Source organism: Perissodus microlepis, chromosome 9 (genome assembly GCF_051167445.1).
Source record: "Perissodus microlepis isolate ML-2025 ecotype Zambia chromosome 9, ASM5116744v1, whole genome shotgun sequence".
Classification (NCBI taxonomy): domain Eukaryota; kingdom Metazoa; phylum Chordata; class Actinopteri; order Cichliformes; family Cichlidae; genus Perissodus; species Perissodus microlepis.
This window is the reverse complement of record NC_140469.1, coordinates 10,016,624-10,043,765: the sequence shown is the minus strand read 5'-3', so window position 1 is coordinate 10,043,765 and position 27,142 is coordinate 10,016,624. Positions and strand designations below refer to the sequence as shown.

The following is a 27,142-nucleotide window of genomic DNA, read 5'->3' as shown; positions in this document are numbered from 1 at the left end:
ACCTTTCATGTGTTTCTGTTTAGGCTCAAATCGGTTTCATGTTTGAAGGCTCTCAGTGATGTGAAACAATAACTCCCTGCAAATTTGTTAAACCAAAAGTAACTAGCTTACTTTGAAAATATAAGGAGTAGAAAGTACAGATATTTGTTTAAAAATTTAGGGAGTGAAAGTAAAAAGTTGTCAGAGAAAAACTACTCAAATAAAGCGCAGATACTCGAAAATTCTACTTAAGTACAGTAACGAAGTACATCCCACCTCTAGTCATGACAATGATCCCAAACACACTGCTGATAATAAAACATACCTGGTTAGAAAAACACACAATAGAGTCATGGATTGGCCTCCCCATAGCCTGGATCTCAACTTTATTGAAGTAGTGTGGGGTCATTTTGACATAGAAAGGAACAGAAGGGAACCAACATCCAAAGAAAAGCTTTGAATGTCCTTCAAGAAGCTTGGAGAACTGTTTCTGAAGACTACTTAAAGAAATAACAAGAAAGCAGACTAAGAAAGTTCAGAATATAAAGAATAAAGATGGTCGTTGAATTTCAAGGTTTTAAGAATTGTACAAACTGTTTTTGCCTTATATTCTGTATTTCCATGTATGTTTACACAAATCTCAATATGAGTCAATATGTCTCAATATTTCCCATTTTCCTAGCAAAATACAGTATAAAGAAATGAGGGACGGCTTAAGACTTGTGTGCAGTACTATACTTCTATTTTTCCATCAACTTTTAGGAGAAGTCATTTGATCAAATTGTCCTGTTTAAGATGATACAGGTTGGGTTTCAAAAGGGAGAGTCATCTGCAGCATACCTCAAACTCTTTTAGATGAGTACTCATATGCTAATATGAATACTGCATGCCTATGATGGACACAAACCAAACAAGGCAGATGGCTTCCACTGTGGGATGCATCGTTTCCTGATTGGAATAAGCCGAATGACTAGACTAGTCCAGGGTGCTGACTGCTTCTTCATCAGATCAGGGGAGATATTCATTTTTAGCAGACAAAATAATTTGAATGAAATGTACAATAATTAGTTTTAATGAAAATGCGCCGATATCGTCTCATGGTTTTGGTTTTATAAAAAATACAAATGTTCTTCCACAGAGACATACATAACAACAATATTTTACAGGGCCATCTTTAAAAGAATGGCAACTACATTTTACAATCATTAATATGTTACTTTCAAGGTTTAAATACTTTTAAATAGAATTTTAATAAGACAAAGAAAGCAAACACTGTAAAGCAAATAACAATTTTGCAACAAAACACAGTCATGTCATAGCAAATCACTGCGGACAAAATGTTAACATTCATGCAAAAGCGTCTTCTGATGGCAGACCTGACACTTAGCAAATAAGGCATACTAGTCTGATCAGCAGCAACGGAAATGTGTATAAACTGTATAGCATGTTTTTCAGTAAAGCATTAAAGTCCATGCTCAAGTCAGCCAAGAATCCAGAGGCAAAAATTAGAAAAGTTCAAGTCATGTCAAGTAAAGAAACCACAGTCCATTTCAAATAGAAGAAAACATGGTCAATAAGGAGGTCCTTGTATCACAAACGATGGTGCTGTAGTTGTAGTTGAAAAGTATCACACTTAAGAATCATCATCAGTTTTTATGACATGAAAAAGGGTCACATTAAATATTACCTGATGCCCATTATTCCAAGCGTACAGCGCCCTCTCTCTGGCATTGTAGTCGAGCATGGAGATGTGAAAGTACTGGTTGTGGAAAGGAATGTCTATGTATTCATAGGTCGAAGTCTTGGTAGAGTAAGCGTAGTAAACCTTTGCTCCCGACAGGTGAGAATTAGTAATATACAGTGTCCCGCAGATCATGAAAGATTCACCTGCGTTCCTTTTGGAATATTCGGTGGTCCAAGTCTTTAGGACCTGCAGGGTGTCAGGGTCGATCTGAGAGATGACAACATTTCCAGCATTTTGATTGGTTGCGTACACAACCCACATTCCCAGTTCATCAGCCATGACGTCGATGTCAGAGTATCCCCCCCACGTATATGGGTACATGTTGTAGAAGCCGGCAAATTCCAAAGCTCGCTGGGCCAGCACGCTGCCCGTCTCGAAGTTATACTTGACAATGATGTTGCTCTGGTACTTGTTGTAATAAAGCGATCCATTGTAGACAATGTGATTTGTTCCCTCCCATTTAAAGGGGAGGCTGTAGGTTCGAGAAACCACCCCTGCTACAAAGTCTTCCATTGTCTTGTATTCACGTACAATCTTGCTATTGCTGTAGCTGTCCATATACCAAACCTAACAAGAGATGATGGAGAGGACAGATGGTTAGAATCAGCTCTGCTAACAGCCATCAGCAATACAAAATCAAATCTGAATCATTCTTGATATTATTAAAAAAAAAACCACATCGTACATCTTTTTAAAATCACCCCTCCCAAAAAGAAATAAATAAATCAAAACCCCATCTATAAATGCAAGCATCTTCTTAAATTGCTGTGATATTCTGCCCACTTTAACAACAGAGCACATCACTGATATTAAATGCATCGCACCCTCATGCTCTCATAACTCACCCTGTTGTTTCTGGTTGATGCGAGAGGATCAGTCATCCATGCCCCAAACCGGGTTCCAGATGTCTTTATTGTAACAGGTCCAGTGATTTTCATTAATTTCCCACACGCTGTTAATAAAGAAATGCAGCGATAAGATGTGCTGTGGTGCTTTTTGTCTCTAACTAGATTTCTGAAGCCAATTTCATGCCTGTTCCACCACAGAGTGTGCCCTCCGTGCATACTAAGGTAGCAGTGGAAGCAAGATGCTTAATTTAACTTAAAACAGAATTACACAACTGATGTTTGTAGCTAAAGGAGACTCAACTTATGTCTACTCCACAGTTCTTTAGAGTATCTGAAGATTAAAAATGCACACATCTCTTTCTATATGCAGACCTCCTCCACCTGTTATTTTGGTAAGTTATAACAGGCTTGATTTAAGCACAATTAGTAATGGATGGTTGATCTTCAAGTATGGAACAAGTGTCATTAAAATTGCCATCATATTAAGAAATCCATCTTCTGCTTGTTCACTTTGCCCCCCCCACTCAAAGCATAAGAAGACAGACCCCCTGAAAGTCACCATGTAATTTGAATGTTGCCTACTGCACTAATTAATAGCTTAACTTCCCGGGAGAAACTGTGCTTGTAGATATTAAAGGCACAAACTGCTTCCTTTTTGGCCCATTAGGAAGAAATTAGGCATGGCACATTACTCTCACTTAGTTAAAGATTTTAGAACATTTAATGTTAAAGGCCAAACATTACAGCAGTCCTTAAAAAAATGTCTTTCACCAGCATGAATTCTAGATGAAACACACTGACATTCACAAGCTTTTTTTATTTCTCACAGTTGTTACATCTCAGAGCAACATTTGTCACTCTGAGATGCAACAAGAAATAAGCAAAGAATAGTAAAAGTATCTGAAGTTAGACATTCAAAAATTTTGGATAATTCTAGCTTTGGTTATATTAATTATATTATATTACAGTACTGTGTGAAACTGTGTGCAAGTGTAAAGCCACTGCTCATTTTTTATATATTTTGCTTCCAAAGAGCCAGATGTTTGTGTCATTTTTAAGTGATCTTGAACAATTTAATCCAGATTGGTTTTCTTTGGACATTGGCTGTTTTTTTTTCTCACTCATTTTCAGTCCATTTCTTGTACCTCACTGATTTTCAACCCTCAAGCTGCGTCTGGCAGTTCAGCTGATCCATCTACTGTTTGGTGAAGCCTCATCACCAATGGTCTCAGCAGAAGAGTGACTGCCTTTCTTAATGAAGGAAAACGCAGGGAAAGGTTTGAAGTATGCCACGTTACACAAAAACTGGACTGAAAATCTCGCGCAACAGGTGATGGAGTGATGAATCCACATTTTTGGTTCAATATGTTGTCAATATATATGGAGGAGATCAGAAGAGAGGTACAGATATCTGTAAAACACCGTGGGGGCTCTGTCATTTGGGCTGCATTTCAGTGGTCTTGGGGATTTTTTCAGAACTGATGCAATTATTGATGCAGGAAAGTGATGCTGGATTTTGATCCATCTGGAAAACATCTAAATGGTAAAGGCTTCATTTTTCAGCATGACAGTGATTCTAAAACTGCTGTAAAAGCATGTCTGCATAAGAAAACACACAATGTAACTGTGATGGTCCTGACTTTGTTAACTCAGTGTTTTGTATTAATTAACATTATCTTATGTTCTTGTTTATTCTGGTTATGTATTCTGTTAAAATTTCCCTAGTTCTTTGGTTTTGGTTCTGAGCTTCTTCTCTTTAGTCTAGTCTAGTCATCCCTGCCCATATGTTCCCTCTGTTCCCTGTCAGTATCTTGTCTCTGATTTCTGTCAGTGTTTTACTTTGAAAGTCTGTGTCTGATGTCAGTATATTCAGTTTGCATCCTCCCTGCTTCATCATGCTTGTTAGGTTCAGCTGTGTCTCCCTCCTGTGTGCAGTTTCCTCGTTTCCCTTTGTGTATATTAGTGTGTGTTCTCCAGCGCTCGTCGTTGGTTCGTCTGCTCATCATGCCCTGTGTTGCCCCTGCGTTTCATGCTTTCCGGTTTGTTTTGTTAGTTATCCCAGTTTAGGTTGCTCTGCAACACGTTCTCACTCCCAAAGGGTAACATTTTACGCTAGGTGACAAATCGTCGGTATATTGCGCTTTCGGTCACCCAACAGGTCCCTATTTTACGAGTTCGGAAAAATGAGAAAACATGAGAGGAATGAATCTACACATTTACGTTTCTGTTACTTAAGTCGCTTTGGAAAACACTATCTAACACGATTAATGTGGTAGTTAAGATTAGGGATAAGGTTATGGTTAGGGTTACACGGCTGGAACGTGTGTTACCGCGGGAGCGTCATTCTGTTCGATTTCATCCACAATCCAGCGCGTAGCATAGGAACACAGAAGGTCACCTTTCGCATTCCCATGGAACGCCTCGGAATGTGACAAATCGTTGGTATATTATGCGTCAGGAGTGAGAACGGGCTGTGCTCTTAGTTCTGTCCTGGACATTCTCTGCTTCTGCTTGCATTTTCACCTTTTGGAATAAAACTCACTCGCATCACAGCCTGTGCTTGCATCTTGGGTCTTTCTCATAAACAGTAACAGTATTAGTTCATGAAGACTACTTAAAGAAGTTACAATAAAACTTGTCTAAGACAGTTCAGGCTGTGATGAAAAATGAAGGTGGCCATACCAAATAGAACTAGTTACTTTTGTTTTCCACATGTTTGAATAAGTTGCTGCACTATTTTCCTGTTTTCCTAGCAACATACACAGAAATGAGCGATGGCTCTAGACTTAAGCACAGCACTGTGTATTTCTCTAGGTGGTTAATTTCTTTAGCAGGATTACTCACAAGTACACCATGATGGCAAAACCTATAACATCAATACTCCTATGTGAACTTGTTACAACATACTAATGCCATTTTTTTTGCCACACACAGTAGCATTATTTTTAGATGAGCACAGTTTTCTCAGTACACATGTGGCTTCTTATTTTAGTTTATTGTGATAACACGAAGAATTCAAACTTTTTGTATCAGCTAAATGCAGTGCACACTACTCACTCAGCTTGCCCATACAGCTGCGGAGCCGACTGTCTAGTCGCAGGACTCGCTGATAAAGCTCATCGTAGTCATACGCCCCAAGTTCCTCCTGTATGCCTGTCAACACCGCAGACAGGTTTCTGATCTCATCCTTGAACTGAGAGATGAGTGCAGCATCCATCTTATACTGCTCCAACACAGGGATCAACGGCTTCAGCTCGTCCATCTTGTCCTTAAGCTCCTACAGAAATGACAGCAGCAGAGATGAGAAACAAAGGGGAAGAGGTGGGAGATCGCGGATAGGTGCAAAAGTTAGGAAGAAACGAAATTACTGTATGTCAGGAAATGTCCATGGTAGAATTTTATTGTACTGTAGTAGAACAGTCAGCCTTACATGAAAGAATAAAGTAATGCTAGCACTGACATCTAGTAGTATTAAACACAAGAAAATGGACCAATTTCCTATTTGCAATGATACAATGACATTGGAATTTGTTGGTGGTCAACCAACAGCTCGATTTGTGATTTTCCAGCTGCTTATTGCGAATTTTTCAGTTCATTTGGTGTCAGACAATTTGCCACACCAGAAATAATCCTACTCCCCTACCAGCTGTCCAGTACAATCCACACAGGGCAGTGACAGCAGCGAAAAGAAATCTAAGATTTTAACCCTTTCTGAATGATTTCTGAAGGGTTTGTGGTAAATATGCTATACATTTTTATTATTATGGTGAAAATTCAAGGGAATCTGTAGGGTAGTTATTAGCCAACCGCACTAAATTAAGCCTCGGACAACAGTGGCTTTCTATTCACAGTGTCAATTAACTCAACTAGTAAACCCTTTCAAGACTTAGTATTTCTTGGTTTTCTCTTCTTTGAAATATATTAAGTTAAAAGAACTGTTAGATTGAATTTATGTAACGCATGAGAAAAAAGACTGAGCCTGTTTACACTTGAACGGATTCATGGTACAAAATGGCATAAAAACAACTAATGCACATAAATGAAAACAAAACAGAAAGATCCACTGAACATTAACCAGGTAAAAATAAAACACCTGGAAATTTCTGGCCATGATGGATTTCCTGTCATCCTCAATCTGTCTGAACTTGGTTCTCAGACCCTTCATCTGGTTTTCCATCTTCATGACATATTGGAAATCCCTCTGAGTGCGCAGGTTCAGCACCTCAATGGACTGAGACATGTTCTGCACCTAGAATAAAAGAAGCCACGTTAAAACTGGAACGGGGGTTCCAATGCACAAACTGAGACGCTAGCTACAGTCCATGATATGGTTGTAAAGTAAATATATGACGTCTTCTGTTCTTTCCTTCTTTCCTGCCAGCGCAGCTAATTGAAAGGCACTTTGATGGGTTTCCCTGGTGAGCCTGTGTGTGCCTGAAATTTGTAATGGGCTATTGTTGAAAAGAGAAAAAAAAACCTGGAAAAGCCTAGCAGCACCCCACTTCAGTTAAATTTCACAATAAAATACCTTGTATCGGGAGATGAAAGGAAAATAAAGCTTGTAGAGACTTGTTACGTCTTTATTCCTATCCTTTATAAAACAATGTGTGTGTGCAGGTGTGTGGTAAAATCGTGTGTTTACCTTCTCTAGTAGCTGGCGGAGCTGTCTGCTCTTGGCGTCTCTAGAGCACAGGCTTTGTTCTGGTGCCACCACTGTGCAGATGCAGCGCCCATCAGCATCCTGGGCTGAGCTGTACACCTGCCAGCCTTCCTTTGGGCCGATAGTCTGTAAGACCCAACAAATATATGTAGAGTCTAAGGATGGATAATATATTACATATACTCTAGTATATATATGGAATATGTATAGACTAAGCTCTGACATCCTTCACTTGTTGTAACTACCTATGTCCCATGCAGTATATGATACATGACTACATGACTTGGCTGAAGTGACGCTCAGCTTGATTTTTACGAACATTTATAGAAATGTAAGTTTGTAATCAAGTGCAGGTAGTTGTAGAATGAAAGGGAATGAGAGAAAGCCTAAAAATATTAAATATTACTTTATAATTTTACAAGAGGTAGTTTAAGAGACATGTGTCCATTGCTTCATCAACTAAAGCTGCTAAAACAGTCTTTTGCACTTTCTGTGATTTTATGGACCAATATCAGTAATCAGATTTGTGACTTTTATTTTTTGGGGATGCGCAGTTTGTCTGGCCAGTCTGAGCAGGTGTCGCACACCTAAAGCTTGTGTTGGCTACGCTGGTGTATAGTATTGTAATCCACTCTGAATTTAATAACACCTGAAAATCAAAAAGAAATACTGTTTAGCTTTGGAATTAATCTTGATACTGGGTTTGGTCACTATTGGTAGCAGTAAGCTAGTAAATAAAACTGCTAAACATTAGTAACTTACATTTAGAGCACACATAGCAACTCTTTTTTTTTGGAAAGGTCAAGAAAGGCCTCTATTCTGCAAGGTTCCTATACACACAGTAGAGTATTCAGAGTATTGCTCCTACGCCTGTGCACACGTCAACATCAATGTGTGGAGAAACTTAAGCCCTTACTAGCCTGCTGTCATGCTTGCCATGATTGGATAAGGCAATTCAAGGATGTCAATTAACCTGTGTAGCTTCTAACACATCAATTTGTCAGCAATCCCTTCGGTCTTTTCTTGTTTAATCTCTGCGTGGATACATTTTTTGACACTATTCCCCAACTTTTAAGTAACTTTTTTACTGAACTGTTATGTTATCATGTTTAAACTATGGGAATATCTCAGTATAATGCATAATATCTAATCAGAATCAAATACTCTTAATAAAGTAACACAACAGATCTAAAAGTCATCTATGAAACTCTGACAGCTTTGAACTGTGTGTAACTTACGTAGCTTCAAGTACCTTTTTTCAATTATTCATAGGACTCGGGGCCATGCACTCTCTAGATATAGAGATTTAGCTGACTCTCCAGTAAAACAAACAGACGGAGGAGCCAGAAGATGCATTTGTAATGATATAAATATTTATGTGCTTGTAAACCTTCTCATTCACTGTAATCTGACATCTGAAGAAAAAAAATGGGAAGAGGAGGGATATGAATAGACAGAAGAGTTGAAGAGGTGGTTATGTAGGTAAACAACATCTGAAAAAGGGAAAGAAAACAGAACATTGCTGACAAAGAAGTACTTTGTACAGTAAGCACAAAATGCTGAGATGAGGAATAAACAGGTAGGCATTCAAAATGTACTGAGGAAAAATGAAAGAAAATTGACAAAAAGTTGCAAAAGCAAAAACATTAAAAAACTAGGGCAGTGCAGTGCAGTCCATCTCACTGATGCTTAACTATTGATTGCTAAATATTGATTTATTAAAAGCAGCCTACTAATGCAAGACAGCACAGATATAAAGAAGTGTATCAAATTTTTTACAGTAACGTCCAACACGATGTACATATCTAAACCTGGCGAGCTAATGCCGTATCATTAATAAGGGACGATGTTTTTAGCCTGTTCAGCACAGTGACATTGTGTTTTACTTATGCTGTCGTGTAGCCGATGAGGCAAACACTAATTTTCCGATATATTCTGCCTCCAAAACACTAAATACAAGAAGATCTTGCTCCAAGGCTACATGGGGTTTCAAAGCTCTGCACACCAAAGCTCAGTCATTTATCATCCTTACAAAACAGCATCCAGCAGCTGAAAGCTCTGCCCGCTCATCCAGCGAGGTATCGTTCCCCTTACAAGAATCATAGACATGAGCGCAGAATTGCATGAGTGGTCACATGCAGTATTTAACACGCACACAAACCCATAGCCAGTTGCCAAAGACACAGTATGAGAACAACTGTTTCCTGCAGTTGTTCTCATACTTGAGCTCCCTATGTGTCTTTGCCAAGGTTTGACTCATGGATTTTTGAAAGGATGATTTACAGCAGTCATCAATATTTCTGGAGTTAGGTTGCCAACAGACACTATTTTGTGCCAGCTTTCAATATGTTTACAGTCGAAACCAGCAAGCAAGCCCAGAGTTTGTTATTTCCCCATGATCTATAACAAAACGGAGTAAAAACCTATGACACATGCTAACATAGGCACAGACGATTTTGTGAAATCACTCAATTTTTAACAAACCTGTTATAAACATTTATTTTTCTATGTGACTAAGATTGAGGATTTTCAATAATATCTGAGCTTTTAAATAATATGTTTCAATATGAAACTGTCTCTATAGCCTCCTACTCTCTGAGTGACCTCACAAATCCAAAGAAAGTCCTTACTTAATAAATAGCAAATCTCGGTTCATGTCATTTGAAAGAAAGCCCCTTTTGACATTTTATTATATGAATCAATGGTGTCTACTGACAGATTTAGACTGTTTACTACAGCTTCCTGCTTCCTGGGAGATTTGGAAGTTTCTGCACTAAAACACAACATGTAGAAGAGTGTTTCAATGCAGAAAACACATCATGACATAATATAAACACCTGACAACATAACACAGTGAAATGAAAGAACAAACCTTTACTGGACCCATTTAACAACTATGCACCTGTCTCCAAGTCAGATCAGCAATCATCAAAACTCGTAATATTTTAACTTTTATTACAAATGTGTTCATTCAACATAGATGTAAACAATGTTTGCTGGTCTTGATTTACTGACTCAAAGATTACACAACACCTAAGTAATGAATGAATTGTTTTTGTTGCTTTTATTGCCGCCCACAAAATCAGTCTCACTTTTGGTCATCTTTATTGTTGGACTTGTGTCAGGCTGCCTGAATGAACAGTGAATTTGCCCCTAAACCTTTTATGCCTTGGTGAATTCCAGAGTGACATTTACAGTACTGGATCTGTCATCAGGCCAACAAGCAATAAGCCGATGACAGGAAAAGAATGGAGGCACCCCTCATATAATATGACATGCAATACTGATGTCATTTCGCCAGCTTCATGTTGATTGTTTTGTCTGTTGTTTTCATGGTTTATTGACTAGTTTACTGTAACTGCTTGTTTATCACTTATATTGCTAACAATATTTATTTTTGCCCAGCGGTCCTGCACAGCTGCATCTTCTGCTGAAACAAAGCTTGCTGCTCATGCAAAGGGCTGTGAAATTGCAATGGTTTGATCATTTCAGCACAAAACATCTCACAATCTCATGGAAGAATGGTGGGATTTCTTAAAATGTAATGTAGATAATGAATCTTAGTTATTACGTTAATGATCCCCTGCCCTTTTCTTTCTGTGGGATTGACATTTGTGAGTTTGAGAAAAACAAGGCTTTCAGTAAAGGCTGAACATATGCTGGTCAACAACCTTCTAATATCATTCTTTATATTTATAGTAATTGGTTAATGTATACACAGAAAAAGCAGGTCAGTGTCATCTGCCTAAAACAGCGGTCCCCAACCCCCGGGCCTCGGACCGGTACCGGTCCGTGAGTTGTTTGGTACCGGGCCGCGAGAGTAGAGGCTCAGGTGTGAAATGTATAGTTTTCAGGGTTTTTATCGGTTTTCAGCGTTATTTTGTTATCGTTTTTATCGTTAACTCGGTTTTCCTGGGTCTTTTCACGTGTGTTATGAATAAATCTTCTGTTTTTCGGTACCGGTACTAGTTTCATTTTGTTGTATTTATCCGCGACACCTTAAAGGCCGGTCCGTGAAAATATTGTCGGGCATAAACCGGTCCGTGGCGCAAAAAAGGTTGGGGACCGCTGGCCTAAAATACCTCAGTACAATACACTGTGCTTTACAAAAGCTCAACGCGACTACCAAATTGCAAACAGTAATGATATAAACTAATCATGGTTAATACATCTCAATTTACTTGTCGCTGCTGAGTGAACCAATGTGTGTCCATTACATACAGAACAGTGAGTGAGTAAACAAGGAGATGATTCAACACAAACCTCCAGTCACATCTCACATCAGTGCATACATTTTGTTCTACACCTCATGGGAAATTCACGAGAAATCACAAAGAGAAAAAAAGTAATTGCCTGTTTGTTGCCTTGCACCACCAGAATCAAGTTTGTATGTTGAAATGCGTAATTGTATTGTCCTTTCATGGTCCAAGGGCTTTGCTGTTTTATTTTTAATTTGGACTCTTGGTTAATACATTGTATTCGAGTTTTGGGTTTCTGTTTGGTTCTCAGTTGTGGATTTAGTGTTTCGAATAGTTTTTGAATTTTGATTCTTGCTTTAGTTTGTAATTCTAATGATGAGTTTTGACTTTAGTGATTCTGAGTCTTAGTTCTTGTGAAATTATTGAGTTCTGATGTTTGTTTGGCTTCTTGTTGTCATTCGAGCCTTGTGAGATCTCCCTATTTGTGTTTCCTCGGTCTCGTTTATCTGTTTGTGTCTTCTGTGCGACACTGTCTGTTATCACTCTTAGGTTAGCCTCTGGTGTCAGTTATCTTTTGTTTATTTCCTGCTTGATTACTTTACGATTACGAAGGTTACGTTAGACTGGTTTTACGTGCTTCTCTTCTGTTTTGTCTTTATAACGTGTTCCCCATTCATTTTTAGCATTTGTGACTTTTTGCTTGAGTACTACTTTAATGCTCCCTGTTTTCCTTTAATATTTAGTATTCTCTTGCATTTTGCTTTTGGATACCCTTTAAGGTTAAATGATTGCAAATAATTATGACATATCTTCAATGGTCTTTATAGATTCCCTTTAAAAAGAAACAGATCCCTGGGGCTTATTCTTTTCCTGGCCACTAAAGTAATAAGCTAGCCAAATACACTGGTTCTCATATAGTATTGTGCGTTTCTATCCTACAAAAAGCACTTTATACAACATACTTCATTGCCCCCCATTTATGCAAGCAATTTTTTCAATGCCCAAGTATTTGCTTCCTAACATTCATACCCTGATACACATAACGGAGAGCAGTAGGAGTTCAGTATTGTGCAAGGATCTAGGATGCAGACTGGAGCAACCAGGGATTGAACCATCGACCCGTCAAATAGTGAATGAGCTGTTCTACCTCCTGAGCTGCAGCCATGGAGAGGAACTGATGCATTGGACTTCACCAGCAAGGCTACTCTGGGAGAGTTTCGCCAAAAGATTAGCGGGGTCAGCAGCCAGAGGTAGACTGTCAGAGCTAGACTCACATTAGCTTAAACCAGTTTCTGCATGGCCTGCCAAGGAAGAACACCCCTTGGAATCAGAAATTCCCTTTAAATAGAGAGCCGGTCCACACTTTTCCCTAATCCCTAACCTTAACCCCTGTATATGGGTAACTGACAGATCCACACACCTCCCTGCTTGACTTTATTGATTGCATTCCCCATATCCTCTTCTCAATTTAGCCTTCGATGTAGATAGTCCTGTCTTACTTGAAGTATTTTCTGCATTGTCTGTGAATGTTTCTGTCTTGCTCCCTTTGTGCTGTAAATATATCAAGTCATGGATGAGCAAGTGCCATATGGGAAACTGGGACTGTTGTGGTTGGACCAATAAACTTAAAAAGAGATAAAATAATTTTGAGCAAAACTGATTCCATCTTAACAGAGTTCATCTTGAGTTTAGTTGGTGTAACCATGAATAGTGTAATCATGAATACTGCCATACATTCTGCCAGCTTCACACCCAACTGAACCTCCACCTTGGCTACTACTCATTTGCCTTTAACTGTTTCTTCATTAACCTTTTTAATTCGAAAGATTTGGGAGAGTTAGCTAGAGTCATTAGATTTCAATCACTTCCATTAATGATTGTATTTCTGTCCTGATCTGGTCTCTGCCCTCTTGCACTTTTCTTTTGCATTTGAAAATTTTTTCCCCTTGTTTGTGAGTTGTGATCAGCTTATCCGGATAAATTTGCACGTTGAATTCTGGACTTTTTTTTTCTTTGCAAGCATTTCTATAAAGTCACAGCAGGTATAACTTGATAGAGGATACTGTAGCTCTTTTTCAAGTGCACCCTTGTGTGCAAAACTAGCTGGGCTCTAGCAGCGGAATGATTTTGTTCAGTGCTGAGTAGATCTGTATTAGCCGCTGCCAAGATTCACAGAAAGTCTATATACCATAGCTGATGTCTGCACTAAATGAACCCCCCTTCCCCCTGCTGTGTATCGCTTTGGTTTTTTGCTATAATTTCTTTAGCCATTTTCATGATGGCTTATTCTATTTGCTACGCTCTAGCAGTATGAGTCTGTGAGCAACCCCTCAGAGGAATAAACCAGGTGAGATCCTGGGGCTGAAAAAATTAAAAGCTTGTCATTGACAGCAGCAGAAATCAATGCGTTATAAATACAGCTTAGATTAATAGCAAGGTAACTGACTCCCTCAACAGTATCAGTCAGAGCTACAGAAAAGCCACAAATAGTCTACTTCTGATAAGCTGTCATCACTTGTTTGTCACAGTACTGTAAAATATGGAGTTATAACTATATGAGGTTCATTCTCAGATGGTAATGTCTCAAGTGGCACTTCCATCTCCACAGTGTGAAGTCTTGACAGAAGAAGGTGACAGACTGGAAATCCCTTCACTGTCACACACCTTAACTTTACTAGTTGTCACTACAGCTCGTCTTTGTCCATTACGTTGTCGAACATTTGAATTCCACGAAGTCACGCCAAACATACGTGTTTGAAAAGTTTCCCATATTCTTTGCATTTCCTGTCTTTAAACTCAGATTAAAGCTGGCATTGTGTGACATTAAAAGACCCGTTAATATGTATAGAAACAAATCTAGCTGCCAGTGATACCGGCAAAGCTAAATATCATATCACAATAATGCTGCCGTTCTGCCTGCCACAAGACAGAGACCTAAACAGATGCTATCTCTCCAGTCATCTATCAGCCTGTCCAAACAAAAAGCCAGCAGGGTATTGGAGGCAAGTGGAGTGGAATGCGCATGTCAGTGCTGTAACTGATGATCATACGGCTTAAATGACTTAACATTTTAACTCTAATGGCAGGGGAAGATGAACTTGCATGTGCAGTCTGTAAGCAGTCTAATGCAGACATCCAAAACAGCGCTGACAAATGGTGACGCCCCTAAACACAGGAGAAACAGCAGCAATAATCCTAAAACCAAAAAAGGGTTTCGGAAAGATCGTGACAAAGAGATGCTGCGTACTGTGGAGTAAAAAAGGGAGGAAAAGAAGACGCAGCAAAAGCAAAAGCCATCTTTTCTCTCAGATGTGACTATAGTGAAAGGCAGGGAGATTATTTTTTCTAGAGGCGTGCTACCTTCTTGCCTTTTCTGACCCCAGTGAAGAGACGATTGAATAGATAATTTTGCAGGCGCTCTGCACATTTTGCCCTAGACAGTCTCTGAATGAACCACAGCATTATCTTGTTCACACGCCTGTGCTTCTTCTCCGGGGGGTGGGGGGTGGGGGGTGCTTCGATGAGTCTTCTGACTGAACAAGATGACATGTCAGTCATAGGCACCACGGAGTATGATAATGAAACGGTCATCAAACATTATCAGTGAAGTAAGGCCAGTGGACAGCTTCAGGCCACTGTGAATGGCACATGCATACACAAGCAGAATACTAAGGAGATCTCCCATGTAAATTTATTTTGTGATGCGCTGAGAAAAGCATGCGCCAAGACTAGAATCTTTGTTCTTTCGGTCTTTGTCAGGAGTGTCCACATTCAGCTGATTCATAAGAGCTAAATCTATGGAGCCTTTTTGAAATGCCATTCACATCCAGTCTCAGGACCCAACGGATTATTTTAAAGTTAATGTGTAGTAAATCTTGTAAAGCAGTCTGCCACAAAAAGAATCTCCCTTTAATTGATGTCCAAATCAAATCTGTGTCATTAGCAATTACATGTCTTGGCAGCTTCTAAGGGTAAAAATGAGAGCATGCTCATTAGTATTACATAAGAAGGTTGAATCTTTGAAAAAGGACACTGCTGCCATATTAATGTCACAGAATCTGTAGATGGTCACATTTTATGAATTCTTGCTCTTTAGTACCCTTTGAATTCTCGCCTCCTAATTATGCTCTACGGTGGTGTCAGTAGGATGGGTAGGATGCTGAAGCTACAACGCAGATTCTTCTAGTACAAATTTAGACCTGGGTGCTGTGCAGCCCCTGGGCCACATCTGGTCTTCTGATTCTCCATAACCAGTCGGTGTGTAGTCAGGAAATTAGGATTAAAATGTAAATAAGTATACATCAAGCAGTTTGTCCCATTTCAGTCAAGAAACACTCTTTTAGAAACTCCCCATCAGAGAATGCCTGTACTATACTACTACTACTTTTGTGGGAAATCCCAATCACAATACGGTTATGTTGCTTTTATTTTGAAGGTGAGAGCTCGCCATACAGTGCTTTAGAAATGTATATGATTTCAAATCATTTTGAAATATATTTAAAACTTACACAAAAAGTGAATTCACTGAACTATGTTTTCATACCAACATTTGAGCAGCCACACTGGATTCCTGTAAAAAGTCAGAAATTAATCAAGTTTAATATTCAACCACTAAACCAAATGGTTCTGATCAGGAATGCAAGAAAATAAATGTAATTTTGCATATTTATCAAAACAATAACATGCTTTACTATTTTTTTCTGCTTTTTTTGTAAAACACACCACCAAACAAAAATGTCACAAAAAGCATACTGATAAACCACGTGCACCAGGCATAGCGGAATTGGCTCGGTTTGTCCCCAGTGTACCTTTTTTGCTTTCTGCTGACCACTACTCAAGCTAGGGCCTTCATCTGGGTTGGAATTTTCTTCCGGACCCAGGTCATATTGACTAATTTTTCTTCTCAAATATTTATCTATTGCTATTATGTATTTTCTCACTCACAGGATGACAATTATGTAATATCGTCTTCTTCTTCTGTTTTACTGGCAGTTGGCATCCCATTGAATTAGAGCAGGTAGTTGTACTGCCCTCTAGTGGTAGAGAATGTAATTGTTCTCCCGCTACCCACGCTGGTCGCTTAGAGCAGCGGTCCCCAACCTTTTTTGCGCCACGGACCGGTTAATGCCCGACAATATTTTCACGGACCGGCCTTTAAGGTGTCGCGGATAAATACAACAAAATAAAACTAGTACCGGTACCGAAAAAAAGAAGATTTATTCATAACACACATGAAAAGACCCAGGAAAACCAAGTTAACGATAAAAACGATAACAAAATAATGCTGAAAACCGATAGAAACCCTGAAAACCATACATTTCACACCTGAGCCTCAACTCTCGCGGCCCGGTACCAAACGACTCACGGACCGGTACCGGTCCGAGGCCCGGGGGCTGGGGACCACTGGCTTAGAGTACTAACCGCTGGAACCAGACAATCTTCATCGGCACACCTGAACATTTCTTATGGCACACCTATGTGCTGCGGGATAGTGGTTGAGAAACACTGGCCTAAGTACTCACTCAAAGAAGCAAGAGGTCACGCTGTGTGATTATGTGTTTAAGGATTTTACAATCTAGATCTCCATTACAAGACTAAAGACAGAGAAGCAGAATAAGTTGACCAATAATGTAGAGCAAAAATAGAGATCTGAATCTTTGCTAGCAAAACTGTAAAAGCAGCAAGCACTATATATATTTTTTTTTTTACCAAGCTTTGCACTGCAGGGATGTAGCGGTCAATTTATCAAAGAGTATTTGGTGGACTCTGATGTGCTAATAGAAAAAAAAGAAGAATTTCTAATGTATTTGCCTCTCCAGGCAAAGCGTAACAAGGTGGTCCAAGAAGCTTTAGCTGAACATGTTGTCTTTTTCTTCTCGTCTCTGGATGAAAGCTGTGATGTAGTGTCCATTACTCAACCCAGTTACTCATCTTCGTACGTAGGAGAATAAAACATTTGAGATTAGGAAGAGCTAGCAGCAGTGTGATCAGTGAAAGAGAATAGGACAGGGAGTAATTTGTTCAACTGCATGCATGGACAGGCTTGGGCTGAAATGGGACAAACTAGTAGGTTTTACAACTGCTGGGTGTCTGAATCTGACTGGAAAATGTAGGACTTTTGAAGCAGATACAATAGAAGATAAAAGGACTGAAATGAACCCTGAAATTGGTATTGTTTAATTCTATTATACACCAGGATGTGTCGTGCATGTCGCTGATGTTAACAAATTAACTTAATCAGGGCAAGAGAATCACAAATACTTTGTTGTACTACGAGATTGAACATGGTGACATAGGCCACCACATAGCTGTCAGGTAGCTCAGGATGGGCAAAGTACTAAAAAGAGCATAGGACCTCAGTTTTGTGAGAAAGAAATTATGGATTTCCAGAGCTCTCAGATGCAGAATGGAAGGCAGATATTGTTCAGACAATGAACCTGACTTTTCAGTCCCAAAAAAGACTGTATTTTACTCAGTAACAAAGGAAAAGGAACTGAAAAACAGCAGATGAAGTAATTAAACTACAAGAACTATAGCAATAGCACACTGGATAAAGTCAAAAGTCTTCTAAATTTTGAACATTTTGCTTATTTCATATTTTTATTTGCTTATTGTAACATCTACTCTCACCAGTAACTGTTTATAAAGAGATAAAATTAACATTGAGCAGAACTGAGTTCAGCTTATTGATGCAGCCCATCATAACACTCCCAGTTTCTCATGTGACCCCTTGGGAAGAGAAATGTCCGCCTCTGGTCCAAATCCTGATGTAAAAAGCAAGAGAGCACAAAGTCTAAAAACTGCCTTTTACCCACGAAAACCATCATATTAGTATGTTCAGTGCATTTCAGGCAGTTCTTTGAAGTTGTGTTGCAATTTATTTGCTCTAACTACTTTCCTTAAACTGAACTCCAACATTTCTACTTCAGTTAATGAGTTCCATAAAATGTCTCTTAACAACTTTTTGGGAATATGCTTATACTAGTTGGCTCCAATAAAGCAGAATATATAGATATGGACAGTACTGCAAGTGTATAGCAGTATGTAGCTTGGTAAATACTTTTTAAACTCTTTAAGGTTGTCTGAGGCTACTGCCAATGAAGGAATTGGTGAGATTCTCTCTTATGAAAGCTGGGCGTATGTGCTGAAGAGTGGAAGAAGAAAGAAATGATTTTGAAGAAAAAAAGAAATACCTGATGGTTAAACTTCAGACTTTGGACTTGTACTGATCTATTTTGTACACAATTAATTCAAATGACTCTTTGCTTAACCTTAACCCTAAACAATCTTTGTCCTATTATAGCTTAACCTGTTAAACTCTGTATTTTGTCACATGTTAAAAATGAGTACACTGGACTGTACTAAGATCAGTCACTGATGTTGAAGAGTTTCTGGAATTATATTATAAGAGCAAGCATGTAACACTGATTGTGTGCCTGTCTGCTGTAATGCGCTCTACAACATCTTCTATCAGTTACATACACAACATTGGTTGCAGACTGAGACAAACATGTTGAATCAGGCTTGGAATTTAACTTCATCGGGTAAAATACAGAGAGACGGCCTCCGATAAAATCATTCCCACCTCCACTGAAGCCACCAAAGCTGTTGGCAAGGTTATCTACAAGCTGAATGTTAACTGACTGATATGAATTCCCATGTATCCTTTCCCAAAGGGTCTGTCATCAACCACACTATCTGGAAAAGCCCGCTAAGTACAGCAACATTAAGAATGCTGCTGAGGCTGCTGCTGAGGAACCCATGAAAGGAATCCTCTGATACACAGAAGACAAGGTGGCATCTACAGGCTTCAACGGTGACCCTCACTTCTCCATCTTTGATGCTGGAGCTGGAACTGCACTCAAACAACCACAGCAACTACAGAAACCTGCTGTGTGACCCATTCGTGCATAAGGACTCAACTCCTGAGTCATCATTCTGGATTCTAGATGTTACAGCATCTGCACCAAGAGCAAACTCGTATACCTGATGAATGGGGAAATACCTTTTAAAGCACTGTTATCTTTTCTGTTCAGTACTAAAGAATGTACAGATTCATTGTTGTAATGTTACTGATCTTGCAGCTCTTTTGCACTTTGAATAAAAGACCCAAATTTATGGGCTGTAAGGTAGTTTACATCTCTACCTAAAAAGCAAAAGGTCCCCAGTTGGATTCCAACATTAGCACCCGTTCAAGTTCAAGTTCCAAAAATATAAAGAACAATTTCACGGCACATTTATTCCTCCTGCTCCAGTGCCTATGTACTGGGCAAAACGCTTGTGAACAAGTGTATTAAATAAACACTGACAGTAAAGCACATGAGTGGCTTTATAATGATGCACATTTGAGGTCCATGAAAGTTTCAGCTGTGTTGTAGCAGGCAACAGTCATATGAAAACAAATATTAAGCCAAATAAAGCCCTGACTCAAAAGCTAGTAGAACCCTGTTAAACGTAACAGCAAAAACTAAAAGTGATTGTTGTGACTGTTTATTTTTTTTACAGCATTGCTTGAGTGCTTGAGTCTGGCTTCCTCCCACAGTCCAAAGACATGCAATTAGTGGGGTTAGGTTAATTGCCCATAGGTGTGAATGTGGAAGTGAATGTGAGTGCGAATGGTTGTCTGTCTCTGTGTGTTGGCCCTGCGACAGACTGGCGACCTGTCCAGGGTGTACCCCGCCTCTCGCCCTATGACAGCTGGGATAGGCTCCAGCACCCCTGCGATCCTGAAAAGGATAAGCGGAAGCGAATGGATGGATGCTTGAGTTCATTGAGGTTTAAGGGCTTTTGTTTACATATAGCTCTCTCAAGGTCCCACTATAGCATTTCAGTTTGGTTGAGGTCTGGACTTTGACTGGGTCATTGCAACACTTTGATTCTTCTCTTTTTCAGCCATGCTGTTGGAGTTTTGCTGCTGTGCTTGGGATCATTGTCTTCCTCCAAGACCCACTCTAGATCACACCTTAACTGTCACAGATGGCCTCACAGTTGGCTGTAGCATTGGTATTCTGGTTTACAGAGGAGTTCATGGCTTAGTCACCGACTGCAATATGCCCAGATTCTCATCAAATCATTACCCCTCCACCACGGTGCTTGACAGCTGGTATGAGGTGGTGCACATTAAAACATCTCCACTTTGCTCTTTTCTGCAAAGGATGTTGTTCCAAATGTCTTTTGAAATATCTTGTGGTTTGTTCAGAGGCAACCTTTCAAACCTAAGCCATGCTGCCATGTTCTTTTTGGAGACATGCCTATCTCTACTAAGAACAATCCTATTATTGGCCCATTTTAAAAACACATCTGGTAAACACCGCTTATAATATCTGCCTGGAGATTTTTAGCTTACTTTGCAAGAATGGTAGGCTTAGTAAGTCAGAGAAAAGGTTTAGCAAATAATCAGCTGGTGTGCACAGTAATCGTAGTTAAAAAAAAAAAAAAAAAAATTCATGCATTCTGATGCATGTTTACTTTGACTCTAATGACTATTTAAATTATTGACATCAGTCTAAAAACTCAACTCTGCTCCAGTTTGTCAGCATCTAAGTAAGACATCAGGAATTATTGTCTTTATCTGGCTCTAAATACCTCTGAAAGTATAACATCCATTTTTCCAGGCCAAAAATGTCTTCCACTCCTCTCATGTTAAGCCTTTCAGCTCTTATCCAGTAATATGCAGCTGATATACAGACCGCTTGGGCTGTAATTATAGTAATCAAAAGGGGAACAGGGAGAGGGCTGTAACTATGCCCCTGGTAGTTTCAACATCATGTTTCAACTCCTGTAATTATGCTTAGACTTATTATTAACTAAGCTGCAGTCACTCAGATGAGAGGGGAAAAAAACTACAAGTAAAATAAAATGAGGAAATGTCACTTCAAGAGTTATAATCATCACCTATATAAAAAAAGATGGAAACTTTAAGCAATTGATAATTGCCCACATAACTGCGATCTCTAGGTAAGTATCTGTTTTTGAGTGAATATGATGGCCAGTCGCCAGAAAAGGGAGAAGCAAAGGTGCAAAAGTAAAAACTTCTTCAGGGCTTGTTTGTGGGTGTCTATAGTTGTCTGTATTTAGACACCGTGCTGCTAAACAAAAGGATGAATTCAACCGCTACAAACACAAGGTCAACTGAATTCTTCCGTCAGCCTGCCACATACTTCTCAACAGACGGGTACAAAACTATTTATTTTTTTAAAAAAAAGCTGACAGAAAAGTCATTACAACCTCTCAGTGGCTCAAAAGGTCTAACATCTCTTAGTCCAAAAAGTGCCTCATATTTATCCTGCTGTTTGCACAAACTGTCCCCATCCATCATCGGTGACTTGCTTTCTTTATTTCCAGTCCAAGAGCCCTGACAACCTCCTTCCTGCTTCCATCGTGAAACAAGCTGCATCAGACTAATGACTTTGCGTGCCGACTTGTGGCTAACAGTTTGGTTGGTTTATGTTGACACATAGTTAGAAGATGTCATTTTTAATTTAGCTCCTGGTGGAAATAGTTATGTGAAATGTAAAACCTCCATTGTTTAACGACTGTGTGGATATGAGTAGGTGTGTGCCTATGGCACCTCTCATCTTTTAATATGGTATCTGTGCTCAACAAATTTCCCTGAGTGTATCATCCATATAAATGCTAATCCAAGCTGAAAAACTGATTTCAAACAAGCAAGAGACAACATCAGTTCCTGACAGCCTCCTTCAGCCCCGCAAAACAATAGCTACATAAATGCCTTTCTGTGTTTAAGATGATTAATGATCAGTGGGATGTTGGATCAGTCACAGTATGCTCTCCCATGCACCCATGATCATTTTTCATTTCATATTTTTCATATGTGATCAAAACCTGATTAAGTGACCTGAAACATTTCAGCCAAAACTGAGGCTGAAAACAGCATCTCTGTAAACTGACAAACCTGGCATTTATATTAATAAAAGGGACTATTTGGACTGTGTGTGTGTGTGTGTGTGTGTGTGCGTTCCTGCAGGTTGTGTACTCCTGCCTGCCACCTACTCACAATGGCTACCAGAGAGGGCAAGTGCCTACACAAAGCTCCATCCCACTGGTGTTGTAACAAAATCCCCAGAAAAATTCACATTATTCACACCAGTTATGTTTTGTGCAGTCGTGCACATCATTTGCCATTTATATACAAAGAAGAATTAATTATTCTAAGGAAACTGGCAGGGATTTGCTGTTTTTGTCTCACCAAGAAAAAACTTTCCACAGGAAACAGCATTGCCCCTTTTGTCGCAAAAGACATGTCAGTCAATGATTACTTTAAGCCTTGCCGTGAAAAAAAAAGCCTATCGTGTTAAGCACTCGCTAAAACATGTTAACACGTAACACCTTACATAAAAGCACTGTGTGATTATTTTTAGACAAAATTGCTGCTATTAGCTTGGACTATGAGGAAAGATATGGGTGTTGAATTTGAAGTGGGCAGTTGAATTTTTGGCATCAGGACTGATGTCAGACTCTTCAGGTCAATTACGTCTCTCGTTCTTCTTCAATCGATACGTCCTCTGGGTCCAGACTATCACGTGTAATCATAAAACACAAATCCCAGTTATCATTTTGATCATAATGAGAGTAACACTGTGCCGTTAGCAGCCACTGTGTAATTACCCGGCTGGCACAGACCATAAGGGAAAACTACACTATGCAAATATTTCATTTTCTCACAAAAGCTCTTTAGGGATCCATTGTCTACACTGCAGAGGTAATATCTGCCAAACCAGATTGTGCCACTCCACAAGAAAGGAAAATTCATGCCATTAGCCTTAGTTCTAGCCTCTTTGTCCAAGGTTTGGTTTGTAAAAGGTTATTTTCAAGTTGCCCAACTGAACATTTGAGGGGTAATGAAGGCAGAATGAACAAATAAACTTAAATGCCAAGAAGTAACAGCTGCCACCACTTACTAAACTGAAGAAAGCATTATGTATAAGGTCTGAAAGCATGTGAGTGACAGCTTAATAATTTCCAGCTTAGTGTAATACCATAAAAGGTTTCCCTTTCCAGATCATTTTTAAACACTGAAGCTGAAAGGCCTTTGGGGCCATGCAAGCAATTTGCATGCAGCTCTTGATCAAGCACTATATCTCACATTCCTCAATGGCAACGGTGTATTCATCGATTTAATCACAAAGAGATAAAAGATAGAGAGCGAACTGAATAATAGTCAGAGGAAACCACAACTGCCTTTGCAGAAAAAACGTCTAAAATATAGAGAGAATACCAACGAGCAGATTTACAGAGTTCACTAGTGATGAAATAATGAAAACATATGCAGTATATAGCAGGGATGAGCTAATCAAATGATTAACTTATAAAGTATACAGATAAAAGTTACAGAGGAGGAACAGAGGAATCATGAAATCATGTGAAGGAGAAAAAGGAGGCAGTATTTTGAGGACATATATGCAGGAGACATTGTCATCTTGATGACATAAAGAATGGACTCATTAAAAAAAACTGCCACCCATTCATTTTCTGTCTGTGCGCTAATTGATTAATCACCTAATTGTTCCAAGACTAGTAAAGGATCAAGGAACTCACCCCTATGAATAAAGCATAGAGTGTTCTTATTGCGCTTTTGGAAACTGCAGACAAATGTTGGATGAAGTCGATTTTCTGGTTTTCCAGTTGGGAAGAACCACAGTTTCAGCACCACAGAGTGGACAGCTCCACAGAAAACCTTGAGCCCGATAAACTGAGCTTCAGACTTGAATTTTTGAGCAAAAAACTGCACTTGAAATTCTACTTTCCTCCAATTTTCTGAAGGTTAAACGCAAAGACAGTATTCACCATATAGGGCACGAATGGTGGCTTAGGGCTGAAGCTTCACCATCTATTAGACAGGAAACAGCCCATAGCATACGGTGAAATGCTGTGCACCTTCTCTCACAACTGCATTACAACCTGTTCAGCTTTCAAACGAAATGACATCCACAAGTGGCCAAGATGGGTGACGAACCAAAATGTATTATTCACAAAAGAATGATTTCCTTTTATTTTCATAAAGAAATTGAACAAATTAACTACGTGGCCGTTTTCTGGCTTATTGGGAAAACAGACCCAGGTGAATTTAAAAAAAGAAAAGAATGCACGGTGTATTTGGTAATTAGCCATAGGCATTTTCTACTAACTAGCACTGCATTTAGAAAAAATGTGGGACGGCTTCAGTTTACATTTTAGAGAATGGTTCCAGGCATTATATTTATTTAAAGTTTTCATGGAAATAAGGGCAGCTATGCGCACCAAACCTAAACCGACGTGCTGTACTTCCTGCACATTCGTGAACCTCATTAAATCCCGTTGAACCACTGCGACTTTAGAGTGAAGTTGGGCATACCTCCGTAGAACAAACTGTGGCATCTATCAGTGCGAGGGTTACTGTGGAGAAACTACAGGTTGTGCATCCTCACCCCTTAGCAGGCTAGTGCGCAGAAAACGACATCCTCGCTCTGTAACGGAACAAGTGTCAAAAAATCAAACTCACCATAGAGGGATACAATCCGAAGATGGTGAGGGAAAGGACCGGGTACAGGACGCTCAACAGGACCCGCATGCTGACGGGCTCCGGCCAGCCACTTTTCTCCAAGGTACAGTCCTTTATCATGGAGCTCCTGTCCTTTTGTTCACCTCACGCGTTTTTCTTTCTTTTTTTATTGCTGTGGAACCGCAGAGAGAGCGCTCCGACCGCAGCACTGCAACCACGCGTTCACCGACATCACACACAGCGCTCCGACTGAGGGCAGTGCCGAGGAAAAAAAAGTTTTGAGACGGGGAAATATTCAAATATTTCAGTTCCAGCAAGCTGCAGGGGAGGCGCTCCAACCATGTGACTGCACTTCTATCTATCTGCCTGTGCTGAATGCCTTGTGAAAAGCGACCACATTTTTCATTTACACAACCTTCACGCAGATAATGTCTTAAATAGCTAATGAGGCCATTGTGGGACAGGGGGTTTCAGGTGTGAGATCATTATCCGAATGCTGAAGAGATAATGGTTTATCATTTTAGTAATGATGGGGGAATGATTGTTCAGTAGGAAATATATATGGAAATGCAGTTGTGCTGCACAGCGCACTTGTTGAAAGGAAAAACGCGAAATTAAATAAAAATAAAAAGCTGAGGAAAGCAGTGCAGATGCACGACTGAACTGATGAGACAGAGAGAGAAGCTTTAACAGTAAATGGAGAAATCTGTCCATGTTGAATATCTAAATATTTCAGGTACAGTGCACTGAATCTGTACACATGTGATTCAGCTAGAGATCTGTGGATATAGTGGATGGAGGATTATGAGTGAAAAAGAAAGTTTTTACTGGACTCCGTGAAGTCCTGTGAGAATCTAAGTACACCCCATGATTTAGAATCACTCATAGCAACAACAGCTTTAAGTAATCATTGTCTATATCATCATTGTGGGGGAATTTTGGTCCACTGTTCTTTACAACATTATTGAGCATTGGGACATTGCAGGACCTCAGTTCTCCTTTGCAGCCATTTTTGTGTAGATACTGTGCTTGGAATCATTGTCCTGTAGCATGACCCAATTTGGGCTAAGCTTTAGCTGTTGGACAGATGGCTTCACATTTGACACTAGAATACTTTGACATAAAAAGAAGTTCCTGGTCAACTCAATGACTGCAGGGTACCTGGGTCCTGCAGCTGCAAAAACACACCCAAATGATCAACCCTTTACCTGGTGCGTGGCACTTGGTGCTGGGTGTTTGTGTAATATGTAATTATAGTGCTATGCATTACGGCTAAACATCTCTGCTTTGGTCTGGTCTGTCCAAAGGTCATTCTTTTGTGGGTTGTTCAGATGTAACTTTGCAAACCTACCATCCACTTGTTAGAAAGAAGAAGCTTTTACATGGAAACCCTCCTAAGCAAGCCATTCACTCTTTTTCTAATATTTTTGTCATGATCTTTAATGTTTAACATGCTAACTGATGCCTGTAGCATCTGAGCTGTAGCTCTTGGATTCAGAACACTACACGGTCTGACTTTGGGCTAGAATTGCTGGCATGTCCACTCCTGGGAACATTGTGGTGTTGTTTTAACACACTCCATGCTCCAGACCAACGAACAAAAGGTGCTCACACTTGCTGATGATCAAATAATCAAATGCATTTAATTAACAGAACCTGGTTGCAACTTGCTGCGACTTTTAATTACTATGGAAACAGCAAGGGTGCATTTACTTTTTCACAATAATGCATAAAACTCTTGTGAAAACTTTCTTTTTCACATAACTGTATGTTCAAGAAACAAATTCCCACTTTACTAGAAAAGTAAAATGGGAGATTTACTAGAAAATAGCTCTTGAGCAAGAGCTATTTCAATGAGAAAATACCCATTTAATTTGACTTGAAACAGTGTTTTAAGAGTGTTTTGAAACACTCATTTTACATAACATCAGAGAATTTGTTTATGAGTACTAACCAGTATCACCGGTATGTCTCCATACTGGTTACCTAAATGCCATCAGGACAAATAATAATGCAAATTATTTTTATATATAAAGAGAAACTTAGTATTGGTCCATATTGTTTACTTCTGTTCTTTTGGTTCAGGTATTATACTTGAGAGCTGGGACTCACACACTTAAAGTATATGTATAAAAAATCATGCTGGAATAGATATGTATTGTGTTGGCTGTAAGACTGTGGCTCAGACTTTGCTAAAAGAGTATATCTACT

At 39.4% G+C, this 27,142-nt stretch overlaps 1 protein-coding gene across 1 annotated transcript; it reads right to left on the bottom strand.

The window, feature by feature from the left end:
• Window positions 1–336: 336 nt before the first annotated feature.
• olfm3a (olfactomedin 3a) lies at window positions 337–25,236 on the bottom strand. The gene is made up of 6 exons (XM_084938946.1): window positions 24,932–25,236; window positions 7,214–7,357; window positions 6,665–6,820; window positions 5,629–5,848; window positions 2,569–2,675; window positions 337–2,290 (listed from the first exon to the last, which is right to left on the bottom strand). Exons 1-6 carry the CDS (start codon window positions 25,049–25,051, stop codon window positions 1,613–1,615), a joined length of 1,425 nt encoding a protein of 474 aa, XP_084795072.1. The 5' UTR covers window positions 25,052–25,236; the 3' UTR covers window positions 337–1,612.
• Window positions 25,237–27,142: the final 1,906 nt, after the last annotated feature.